The sequence below is a fragment of the Carassius gibelio genome, chromosome A17 (assembly GCF_023724105.1).
Source record: "Carassius gibelio isolate Cgi1373 ecotype wild population from Czech Republic chromosome A17, carGib1.2-hapl.c, whole genome shotgun sequence".
NCBI lineage: Eukaryota > Metazoa > Chordata > Actinopteri > Cypriniformes > Cyprinidae > Carassius > Carassius gibelio.
In genome coordinates this window covers 14494362-14507066 of record NC_068387.1, presented here as the reverse complement: position 1 = coordinate 14507066, position 12705 = coordinate 14494362, and the positions used below count along the sequence as shown (strand labels likewise).

At 36.8% G+C, this 12705-nt stretch overlaps 1 protein-coding gene across 1 annotated transcript; it reads left to right on the top strand.

The window, feature by feature from the left end:
• Positions 1-5188: 5188 nt before the first annotated feature.
• On the top strand, positions 5189-12479 carry LOC128031476 (mis18-binding protein 1). Its single transcript, XM_052619763.1, has 17 exons — positions 5189-6626; positions 6717-6785; positions 6900-7004; positions 7389-7669; positions 7811-7884; positions 8087-8208; positions 8290-8380; positions 8448-8548; positions 8807-8979; positions 9118-9193; positions 9280-10336; positions 10539-10708; positions 10871-11010; positions 11141-11280; positions 11458-11536; positions 11678-11729; positions 11830-12479. Exons 1-17 carry the CDS (start codon positions 5984-5986, stop codon positions 11934-11936), a joined length of 3480 nt encoding a protein of 1159 aa, XP_052475723.1. The 5' UTR covers positions 5189-5983; the 3' UTR covers positions 11937-12479.
• Positions 12480-12705: the final 226 nt, after the last annotated feature.

Sequence of the window (12705 nt, the reverse complement as noted above, 5' to 3'; positions counted from 1 at the left end):
ACATATGTTTTGATGAAGAAACAAACTCATCTACATCTTGGATTGCCTGAGGGTGAGTACATTTTAATAAACATTTTCATGTTTGGCCAAAAAAAAAAAAAAATCTACATTTAGACAATTATAGTTCTATTGAGAACCTTACTTGTATTCTTTGTCTGATGCATTTTGAGGCATTTTTGAATAAGCTGAGTTTTTACACTCGTAATGGTACTGATTTTATTGTTTTACTTCTGAATTGTCCTCAAAACATCTGAACTATAAAAAAGAGAAAAAAATGGATAGAAATCATTTGCAGAGTTTTATTGTTTCCTAAAGACCTCTATTTATATCCATCACACTTTTTTACTTAAGTTATTATAGTTTTTAAATATCATAGAAATTACATAAAAAGTGGAAAACGTTGTTCAGAAACATACATTTACACATAAACTGACAACCGACCGCAACTTTCGGATGCCATCTTTATTTTTTGGCTTAACTGTCACAGAATGGAACGCACAGGATTGTGGGATATCAAAGGCAGCGAAGGATACATCTATGCTACCTTCAAAAACTGGCCAGGTGAAGGGATCTCATGGAGACAGGAAATTAATCTGACATTGATTTTGGACGTGCCTTGATGTCTTCCTACCTTGGAATGCGATTTTTCAGTTTTCGGATGCAGCCATTTAAATAAAAAAGAAAAAACATTGAGCCAGACTTTAGACCAGGTTTGAGTTGGTCTATGGTGCAGCCGCAGTCTATTTTCAGTTCCTTAAAATAGTATTGCGCCAGCAATGTGCCTGAACACACTTCTTTTTAGACCAGCATGCCCATAGGCGCACAAATGAGTGCAAATGCATTTTTTTTTATTAAACGACGTGGTGCTGGATGGGAAAATGTGAACGGCGGCGGACTGAAACTAGCAAACACACTTGCGCTGCGCCTTGCGTCGCATTGTGCTGGGTGTATGATAGGGCCCAATATCTTACAGTTACTGAGGTATAGACCATGTGACAACAAACCCTCTTAAGTACATATATATATATATATATATATCATATCATATAATAACATCCTCCTGCGCAGCACTGTTTTTGCCAGCTTCCTTTATAGCTCCCTTTAGTTGTGACACAGGTTTCATTGTGCCAGCATGATACAGCGTTTGCATCAGGATGAGCTGGCAAGCTATCTCCTAGATAGTCTGTGTGTTCATACAGCATCTCCTTTCTCGTAGATCAGACAACCATTTCATAATGATGGAGAGCTTGGACTTGACTGTATTACACGAGCAAATTGCTTTCTGATAAGAATGGAGAAGTCGTTTACTCACAGTAGAGTGGGGGCTTCGCCATTCACATACTCAAAATGAGAAATGATTGTGTGTGGAGGAGAATGCAAAATCCCTCCATAGACAGTCATGGAAGAAACTAACAAGTGGATAGCATCCACTAAATGGCATTGATTATGTGTGATCACGTGGGTAGGTGCATAATGTCCCCCACAGCCGTTATTGTATCATTTCTCCATTGCCGTTTTCATCTCAGTCAAAACTAAATTGAGAAGGGTGGCGTTTTATTGCTTCATTCAAGATACCTTGAATTCAGCTTCAGATTGCATTCAAATTATTTAGGATCAGATTAGTGAATTTAAAAGAAGTCCAAAATTTCCATCCAGAGCCCGACAGCTGTCAAAAGCTGCAAAGTGTTCCAGGCTCCTTTTATGGTTCAAAACACTTTCAGGGGAAATTCAAAAGATGCTTTAATAGAGACATTTCCCCCCATTTTTAATCAAATGTAATTTGAACTTTGAGAAATTCTGTCATGGTGTGATTCTATAATGACTTTTGCCGGTTAGAAACTCGTATAAAAGAAACAAAACACATGGGGATTTGGTTAATTTAGACGCAAAATAACATTCTAAGCAAGCTAACACTAATTCATAATTGCAATATCAGAATCTTATTTCTGGTATTTGCAAAACACTTATAATTCTGAAATATGTTGAAATGTCTGTCTCAGAATAAAAATTCAAAGCGATTACCACAATCTCTTTCCATTTTCTCCAGACTGCCACTTTTACCATCTTAGTGCATCTGTCTGAGGCATTAGAACATACCGTTTTCTTGCTGAGGTGAAACACTGAAATATCTGTGACATGCATAATGGCCTGAAATGAAACATTTGTGAAAACATAAGGAGAAGAGACAGAACCACATCTTTCACACTCTGAATGGCTGAAGCATGCTAAGCTACAACACTCTCTTTCAAATTACAGGTATGCTGAAACATTGCAGGCTTCTCGGTGGACAGTGTTTCCAGTCAGAAACTCCAAAAGTGTTTTCACTCAGTCTCCACTGTTACTTATGAGCACATTATTTCTCCCTCAGTGGGATATAATGTGGGATGATATGTTGGCCTTGTCATCTCTCATTTGATAAATGCTCCATCCTCAGCTAATGGAAGATTTCTCACAGCTTCAGTACGCCATAAAACTTCTCGGAAGCTCTTACAACTGTATAACCTTAGAGTGGGATTAAAACATCTAAACATTCACCCTTCAGTATTATATATGCAAGGATGGATCAGCTTTACTTCAGCTAATTGCTAGCACAATAGTCTTTCATTATATTAATGCCTCATCAGTTTGACTGGGCCTTGATTAGTTAAAACCAGATGAAAAGCCTTAATAATACATTTTTGATATTGTAAACTTTCACACATCCAAACTGAGAAATGCAGTGCGGTAAAATGTCCATGATTGTTTATTCAGCAGCTATGAAATTATAAAACCTGAATATGATAATCCGGTTTAAAAGGATGTGAACCAATGAACCCACCTTCTGAGTGTGCTTATAGCAAACACTTACCCAATCTTTCAACTTTGTCATGTATGTATATTTGTCTTTCATAGAACTGTCACTTTACACTAAACTTAACATTAATGCAGAATATCACATCTTGAGTTGTACTTCCAAAGTAAAAACATTCTGGTACATCTACTTGCACATAATTAGGTTCATTTATACTACGTATTTATTTATAAATATCGTTTGTGTTTTATGGTGTGTTTCTAGAAGGATGCATGAAGAGGTAAAACCAATTGTGTATATTAATTTTTTTCTGTATTCTCAAGTGTGAATAGATTGCCACCTAGTGGAGGTGATTGGATGTTATGGGTGGAAAAGGACACTCATTTCAAAAATTTTATGGAAAATATATTTACAAGGAGACCATGAGTGAATATACCAGTTTAACTATATAGCACTTTGTTAAGAGTCAAGTATATACTGATTAGATTAATTGTCATTGGCACCATGTATTAAAGTAAAAAGCAAGTCATGTTTCTCAAGCTCTTTAGAATAAGCATCTTCTGCTATTAACAATATTATATTTCCATTTTCCATCTTCAATGAAATGTTGCTTTATGTTAAAAAGTCACACATCGAGGCAGATGCTGAAGTTGAACAAATGAATAAATACTCTAACAAATCTATTGCTCATTGATAGATAATATTAATGTATTAATTAACTTTAACTTTTTGGACCTTATTGTAAAATGTTACCCAAACAATAAAATAATCGAATACAGCAATAAATGTTATCCTTAATGTTAGAATTGTATATGACTGATATTAAATATTTTGAATAATAATAATTATTATTATTTCATTTTTTCTGTGGGTCTCCAATGAATCAATGAAAAACTAGACTAAGTTCACCTTGTCTGTGATAACTTTTTCGCAATTGAGGAATTTGTCTTGTTGGTATTTTAATTGCTTAATCCTATGTTTTCCTTTGGAACTTACTGAAGTTCCCCGGATTGAAGACCCTTTTCTGTCTTTTCCAAGGCTACAATGAAGATTAACCAGCATTGTGTGTTTTTTAGACCTTGCAGCAGAAGCTTGGATCTTCAAACCATTGTTTGTAATGCACTGTTCGTTTGGTCAGGGAGGACAGACCGTTAAAGGCAGCAGAGGAGAGGCAGAGGTCTTCATAGTTCAGCAGCTCCAGGCTGCTCAGCCCAGACTGCATCTGGAGTCACTCCTGTGTGAAAGACAAGATGGGACGGGTGATGACTCTGCTGAAAGTCTTTTCTTCACCATATTTTTCTTTCCTGAAAGCATATAAACCTGGATCATGTCCACATGCTTCGATTGGACAAAAATAATTATCAGGGGGAATCCCACATTTTGGCCCCAATCTCAAGGAAAGGCGTTTTGAGTTGGGCAGGTGCCTCATCAATGCCATGAAGATAAGTTTTATGACTAGGATTTTTTTCTTCATGGTAATGTAGTGTGGTAAGACTGACAAGTTGCAAAATAGCAGCACTTATCTCTGATATCGAGGTTCTCTTGACCTCACAGTCAGTTGTCTCAAAGATAAAAGTGAGCTGGTCAGACAGCAACACATTGACGGATGACAAGCCTCTGGAGGTGTTGTAAAGCCCCCAAGTGAGTGTCATCAGAGCTGTGCCATCAGTGCACTGAACCGATCCACGCCAGCCACAATCTGTTGCAAGACTTTTGCTTTGCTGTTGCCTTTTAAACAAAAACAGACTTGAATTTCCTTTGGTTAAGGGTTTGCCAGAAATCTGAGTCATAGAATTTTTGGAGGACAATAAAATTGTCTTTCTGTGAGGACCAACGGTCGATAGGTCTCTTAAAGTAAGCACAGTTTAAACAAACATTCAGTTTGTCGCAATCAGAGATAAATCCAAACTCATGGATCCAAATTTCTTCCGGTAACATTAGTTGAATATCGAACATTGTTTCATTTAACAAACGGTAACATGTTAGCACATCTATTTCCTACACAGATCATTTGGTATCGTCTCCAAATATACTGAACAAAATTATAAACGCAACACTTTTGTTTTTGCCCTCATTTTTCATGAGCTGAACTCAAAGATCATTTCTATGTACACAAAAGCCCTATTTCCCTCAAATATTGTTCAAAAATCTGTTTAAATCTGTTTTGGGGAGCACTTCTCTTGCCGATATAATCCATCCACCTGCACATTTTAGAGAGGCCTTTTATTGTAGCCAGCCTAAGGGACACGTGAGTAATAATAATGCAGTCTAATCAGCATCTTGATATTCCACACCTATGAGGTGGATGAAAGGAGAAGTGCTCACTAACACAGATTTTAGGCAGATTTAGGCCTTTTTGTGTACATAGAAAAAGTCTTAGGTCTTTGACTTCAGCTCATGAAAAATGGAGGCAAAAACAAAAGTGTTGCGTTTATCTTTTTGTTTAGTGTACATATTTCTTACACACACTAAATTAACTAGCGTGGCGTTCTTTTGAGTCTTATCTTTTCAAGTAATATGAACCGGTTCACTAAACCATACTAAAATAATAATTTATATTGAAAAACTTGAATGTCGGAAAAATATAGTTAGTTCTTTGGAAGTAGACATATTATATCCGAAATATGATTAAAGAGGTGTATATTAACTTCTCCAGCATGTTCGAATTTACAGAATTGTTTAAAACAATTATTAAAAAAGAACTGTCCGAAGAACCGATTCACTGAAATGAACCGCTCACTTCCTAGGGGCATTATTGACGGAAGTGACGCAGTCCTTACGCGACGCGAGACGTTAGCCGCGCTTTATCCGGGAAAATTCAAACGAGTTTATATGGTAAGCGAGTCGGTCTTTTGGGGGTTTTTGTTTTCTTTTTGGTTCTTTTTGTTTCACTTTGTGATGTGTAATCGATTCGGCAATCGGGTTTGTCGACGGAGTATTTTTGTTTTAACATAAATATTTTACAGCTAACGTTAGACTAACACTGGATTTAGAGAAGCGTTTACAGTTTAAATCGATTAAGATGTTTTTAATACCAATGTTGCGTGTATAAATACAAAACCTGTGACAGATTTTTCATAGAAAGTGTCCAATTTTATAGACGAGAGACAGTCTTTATAGACGAATCAATCTATCGTTTTTAGCTTCTTTTGTTAATTAGATTTTGCCCTTCGCATCTTAACGTTGACTTTGATGAGAACATGGACCACAGTGGGGCTGGAAACATTTTCTAATAATACAACAATGTATCATCATCTGCAAGACTATTTAATAGCTCCTGAAGCCCCTAAGCCTGGTGATATGATCACACCAGTGAAAACCATACCTAAAGTAGCTCACAATTGGGTAACTGGATCAGGCAGAAAGATTTCAAACCGAGATTTGTTGGTGATGAACTCCACTGCACAGAATGCTGAAGAAAACAGCCCAAATATCCCATGTGAGCTCAGCAGCATCAATCCCATGGCAGAGGTCGCCCCTCTAGATAAAGTGGACATGATGCTGAAGAGGTGCAGCGAGACGCCAGCAAAGATTTTTGCAAGAATGAAGGCAAAAGTTCAGAGACAAAATTCTGAGGGGCATGGGGAAGCCTCTGATCATGTAAGCATCAGAGAGATGCGTGACCGTGTCCCCTCGAACCCTGTAACCCAGACCTCTCAGAAGAGTAACGCAAACCAGGAGACATGTGTGTTAGCCCTCTCACCTCCAAAGTCACTGAGAGGAGATGCACAAGCTGGAGAAATGGACTTACCACAGGATAGCCATTCCATCAATCTTCACAAAGTGCCTGGAAGACAACATGAAACCTTTAATACGGAGTCAGACTCATTTATTGGTTAGTGCTCCATTTATTACATTTTTTTTCAGATGTCACACATATTGATGAAAATGAATTCTACTACAAATATCCCTTTTCTTTTTCTAGAGCCCTATGTTTTACTTGAGAATATACCCGGGGAGATGTTATCAGAGAATCTTTATAGCAGAAACAGACGTATGATTTTAATATTATTATTTTAGTAATTGCTGTTGTTTGGCATTTAAGGACAGCTATATACAATGCAACCTGACTTATTTACAAAAATCTGTTTGTATTCGTTTACTCAAGAGCCTCATATGCTGTTGAACAAGGTGGTTCCTGATGACATGTTAGCCCAGATTCAGCGGAAACCCATCACCTATGTCAGCGGTTCAAAGGACATTAGAAATAAAGGTATGATTTTTAATTTCACCCTTTATTACTGATAAAATTAGAGTGGTTTCAAATAACGTATATGTCTGGATATTAATCTTTTTTTAATGACTTAATACTGATGCTCTGTTTATGATGACAAGTATTTGCAAAATCAGACAGAAATACATAACTCTTAAGTTAGTTCTTATTTATATGTTTATATGTATGAATATATGTGCACTGGAAGATTCCTCTGTCACCACGACACATTCTGTGTGTGTGAAAACATACTTGACATTAAGTATTATTCAGATTTTTACTTAAAACTGGGTTACAATGCAGACTTAATTAAGCAAAATAGCTATCATAAAAAGAACAATAAGACCTTGATCATTCCACAGCTCTGTTGTTATTTAATTGCAGGTGGTGTTGTATTTGGTGAGAGGAGCATTGCAGTAGAAAAGGACAGTGAGGAAGACCTCCAAATAGACACATCCAGTAGTCCTGAGTCGGAGTCTGATCCGTTTGGTCAGTCGGAGTGCACAGAAGTGGTCCCTGGACTCCCTCGGCCTCATCGTAATCTACTGGATGATCCTCTCCTGCAGCTCTCTCCTCGGGTGTTGATCCCACGAAAGACAGCGTCTGTGTTTCAGTCAAAACAACGAGCTAAACAAGCAGATGTAATTCTAGATGAAGGAACCAATGTTAGTAAAAAAAAAAAAACTAAATAACATTTGTTTTTTTTTAAATGGTTTTTAAAATCATTAACGAAACAAAAATGTTATTTGGTGGTTTTATATTTTGTAGTTAGAACATTGTTGTTTTTTTTTGTTTTTTTTTTTTAGGTGAGGGGGATTCATTTAAGAGACTGGGTTTTGAAACTGCTCAACAAAGACCTTGTGGTTGATGGTATTCGCATGTGAGATATTTGCTTTCTGCCTTTTTCCTATAAGTCAAGTTTATTTGATTTGATTTTTAATTTTTTTATTTTAAAGAATTGGCATAGTGGCTGCACTATAATATAATGTACAATGTATTATATTACACCGTTATACTTTTTCATTAATCATCCATGAAGTTGTTTTATGTGGCTCTAAAATTTTCTTGTTTGATTCATACAGAGATACTATGATACCTTGGCACAGCAGTTTTATCACTGAAAGAATCTCAAGCAATGTTCTCAAGACTTCATCTGGCAGAACCTATGTCCTCATTGGGAAAATGGCTAAACATCCCAATTCGTGTAAGAAAATGCTTTTTAAATCAAGTTGCATTACTTTGAATGTGTGTATTTCATTTGACAATTTTGGTTTGACCCTTAAAGCGTTTCCAACATGGTTTTTGAAGAAGTTTCTTTTTGGGTTTCCAAAAATGTGGAAGGAGTACCTGGAACAGTTTTTGCGTGGACATACGGGGTAAGTTGCCTCAACTCTGTTATTATGCTGTTTATCAAATTCTAAAAATAAACTATTCTTGTTTTAGACTGCAGAAAAATCAGAAGGACGAACCTCCCAAAGCTAAAAATCAACAGGCCTCTAAACTCTCAACCCGCAAACATCCCGAAATTCAGGGCAATATAATGTGTGAGTATATAATTTCAACAGTAAAGGTGACACTTATATCAGTAGACAGTTTGCAAATCTGTCTGAATGATTTATAATTGAATCAGTCATAATTAACTGATTCATTTATTGTCTTGATGTGTTTATATTTAATTGGTGTCTGTATCAAGAATGTTCAGAATCCCAGTTTTTGTTTAAACTATATTCATCCCCATAGGTTTGAAATGGTCATCCTAATATATAAATAAATAAATAAATATATATATATTTTTTGGATAGCTCCCAGTCCAATCACTCCCACTGACAACATTCAGCAGGGCAGTGCAAAAGTTTCCCGCAGTGGCCGACTCATCAAACCACCTCTGGAATACTGGAAAGGAGGGAGGATTGTTATGGATTCTGACATGAACGTCACTATCCATGAGGACTACTCTACCTCAGTGCTGTCCACGGTACTCTTCTCATTTCATTCAGCACTGCAAACAATGTCTTTGATCTCTAGTGGCCTTCACAGGGTCTTTTTATATTGTTATAGTGCATGTGGACCATTTCTTAAATTAGATTAAATTTGATGTTATTTTTCTTTCCAGCCAAAGAAAGCAGTAACTATGGAAACATCACAAATCACAGAGAAACAATCATCCAGGCCAGAAACTCTGGGAAGAGGTGTGCATTGACAACACGTGTGTTTTTAAAGTGCATTGGTTTGTTTGTTTTAATTCAAAATTTCACATTTATTCGTTTTACAAAAGGGAGGCGTAACACATCTAGCAGTGAAGATGAACTGTCAGTGCCAATGAGGAGGATCAAGCAGCGTTCGAAACCCCAAAGAAAAGTCCAATCTCAGAGCAATCCACCTCCAATTGAGAGCACAACACTGAATAAACCTTCAAGAGCTCAGAAAGGACCCATAGTTATGGCCCTCAGCTCAATCTCAGGTCATGCTGTGAAACAAAAAGCTAGTCAACCTCAAAGAGCCTCTCTGAGAAAACAGCAGGCAGGAAAAGAGAAAAACGCTATGGGTTCAGGGTCAGAGATGATGGAGAACACAATGGTTGATTCAGTGAATGGTCATTTCTCACCTAGGGATGGAGCAGTGTCATATGATGATCAGGAATCGGGCTTTGAGAATGATCCGAAGACAAAGAACCACGGCAAGTTCCCAAAGCAAATTCAGGGGGAACCACAATCCATGCCTCATGACAGCAGTTGCTTACGCCGAAGTGCTCGCATATACTCCAGAGCCCAGTACTCTACTGACTCTAACAGCTCATTTGCATCTCCAGACCCTCCAAAAAGGCGACAAGGAAAAGGGTCCACAGACCGTAAACAGCTAACAAAACCTCATAAAACTGAGACCTCTGTGGTGCGAGATTCTACCACCCGTAAGGAACAACCTGAACAGGTCTTCGTGAGAGGTTCCCGTAGACCAAAAAAGGTCTTGCAGCGAAATTCAGACGCATTGGTAGGAGATACTGTTGATTTTCCCTCAGATGATGACGACGAAGAAAGAAGACGACATGACAAGAAGACCACGTTATTGTTGAGGAGGACAAGACAGAGGAAAGCTAAATCTGATCTAAAATCCAATGGACACTTTGCGTCCTCCGAGGACAAGCATTTTGAGCACTCCGAGGATGAGGAAAGTGTTCAACGTGCTGTTTCAAATAACAGAAGATCAAAGAAATACGAAACCGGAAAAGCAAGCAAGAGAAGCAAAAAGCCACAAACAGAAAACAGCAATAAGCATGAAGAAGATGAGCTATTAGATGGAAAATGGACTGAAGAAGAGCTACAAAAATTATTTGAGTAAGCTTTAATTTTGAATTATGAATTATATTGTTATTATTTTTTTATTTTTGTTTTGGGGGGGGGGGGGGTTACTTGGTTTTTTACAGGATAGGAAAAAAAGTGGTTGTAAGAAATTCCATTATTTTATGGAATACCGTCATTCCTTTGGATGCATAGAACGTAGACCGATCATGAGAGCACTGTTTATTTCTCTGGACAGGGCTGTCAACTCATTACCTAAGCACAAGAGCGGTTACTGGGCAAACGTTGCATATACTGTCGGCACTCGTTCGGCTGAAGAGTGTCAGGAACAGTATAATTCCAATCAGAAGACCAACAAAAGACCCAGAATAAGAGCACAAAAGAAACCAGCAGCAGATGAGGAGCCAGGTTTCTTTACTTTACTGTATAATTTGAAGGGTTATGACAGTTTTTACAGATTTACAAATTCATGCATTTGAAAATGAAAAAAAAAAAAATATATATATATATATATATATATATATATATATATATATATATATATATATCTGATCTTGCTTTTTCTCACAGGAAAGGAAGTAGTTGAAATAACTGCTAAAGCTGGAACACTTAAAAGGAGACAGCAGATGAGGCAGTTCTTGGACCACATGCCCAAAGATGACCATGATGATGTGTTTGCCAACTCACCAATGCACAATAAGCAAATCAAGGTGATTTTTTGTTGATTGATTTTAAGCCAGATGCTGTAAACTGCACATTTAGAACTGATAAAGGACCCTGTCTGAGTGATGCCATATCTTGTCTATACCCTATGAAAATATAACCTGACATCTTCTTTAGTTGCCTGTATTCGCTGCAAATGGAGATGAAGATTTCAGCCTGCTTCAAAACCCTCAGACGCCGAGTTCTAGCATTTCAACTGCTGCTAAAACCCCTCAGTGTCTGCACATAAGCCCAGGAATGCTGGGATCCATCAACAAGTACGCTTTCATCTCGACTGCCAAAGCTATTTTTAGTGGACGGATGCTGAGAGCACTCATCAGGCTCAATGCCTCATTTTTCAGAAATGCAGATGTCTAATTTGGGTCTTTGTATAATAAACTACTAATTTGGGTCTTTGTATAATAAACCATTAATTATTTTTATTTTATTTTAAGGAATAACATGGACAAGTACATTTTCCATTTTCAGAAGAACCAAAAAGGACGGAAACGGGGCAAAAAGGCAGCACCAATAGTAACAGTCTCAAAATCCTAATTATCTTTAATGTTGTTCCCATAAGTGATCCAACTGGTTTTTATATATGTTTTATTGATAGTAACATGTTCTGTTTTTTCCACCTGTTAATGATGATGATGCAATATTCTTCTTGTGTAGGACAAGCTTACACCAACTCCAGTAGTCAAGAAGACTCTAAAGAGATGTGTTGGTATGCAACTTACATTTTAGAAAACACAAACATGCTACAGCATATGGAGTTAAAAAATATGTTGTTTATTAATATTCACCCCCCACTGTGTTTTCAACAGCTGAAGATGATGACTTTGTGGTGTGGAATATGCTGTCAGATAAAGATATCCCATCCATAGCTGATGATAGTGACGAGGAGGATGATTATTTTATGGAATACTGCTGAGTTTCACTATTATGGTATAGCATCATAGTTTAAAATGTATCTAAAATCAGTTCGTTTCAGTGCTGTTGATCACATTATTTTACAGTGTTTTAGCTTCTCATTTTCCCAATAGTTTTTAAGTGTGTTTTGGTTTGTCAAACACCAGTGCTCATGAAATGGTTGCTAGCTGTAGCTCACAAAACATCTCAAATGAAGAGTTTTAATTTGCCTTGTTGAGCCAGTTCTTCTACAATGCAGTGTTTATCAGCGGGTTGTGTGTATATATATATATTTTATTTGGCGTTAATAATCTGCGGAGGTTATACCATAAAATTTGAATGAAAGCGTAAAAATTTATCTGGTGTAAAAGTTGAAAAGGCAACATTTTAGATTCTTTTATTTGATCATAGAATAAATAAATATATAAGCAAATACAATGAATGAACAAATAAAACGGTTTAAGCTTAATTTTTGTCCACCAGTTTTACTCGAGTATGCTGTGCTAGCTGTGGCTTTCTTTGTCATGTTCCTTCAAGTTCTTTATAAATATATTTTTCTGGAAAATGTCTCTGTTGGTCTTTTAGTTTTCTGCTGTTTTTGAAATGCTGTGTAATAGCATATTAACAGTTAATGCCTTTATATCTTCATCTTTTTATCCTTAAACTACACTTATACTATTCTTGCACCAAAACCTTTTCTATACTATTGTTCCAGCCTCTTTCTCTGAACCATAGAATGTATTTAGAACTTTTTTGGTATGCTTTGGAGTCCACTCCTACATTGAAAAATC

Bases quoted from the DNA above. Each gene is read 5' to 3' on its own strand.
- LOC128031476 (XM_052619763.1), top strand. From the start codon at position 5,984: ATGAGAACATGGACCACAGTGGGGCTGGAAACATTTTCTAATAATACA. The intron at 8,209-8,289 runs GTAAGAAAATGC...TGACCCTTAAAG, and splicing joins GGCTAAACATCCCAATTCGT to CGTTTCCAACATGGTTTTTG. The intron at 9,194-9,279 runs GTGTGCATTGAC...GTTTTACAAAAG, and splicing joins GCCAGAAACTCTGGGAAGAG to GGAGGCGTAACACATCTAGC.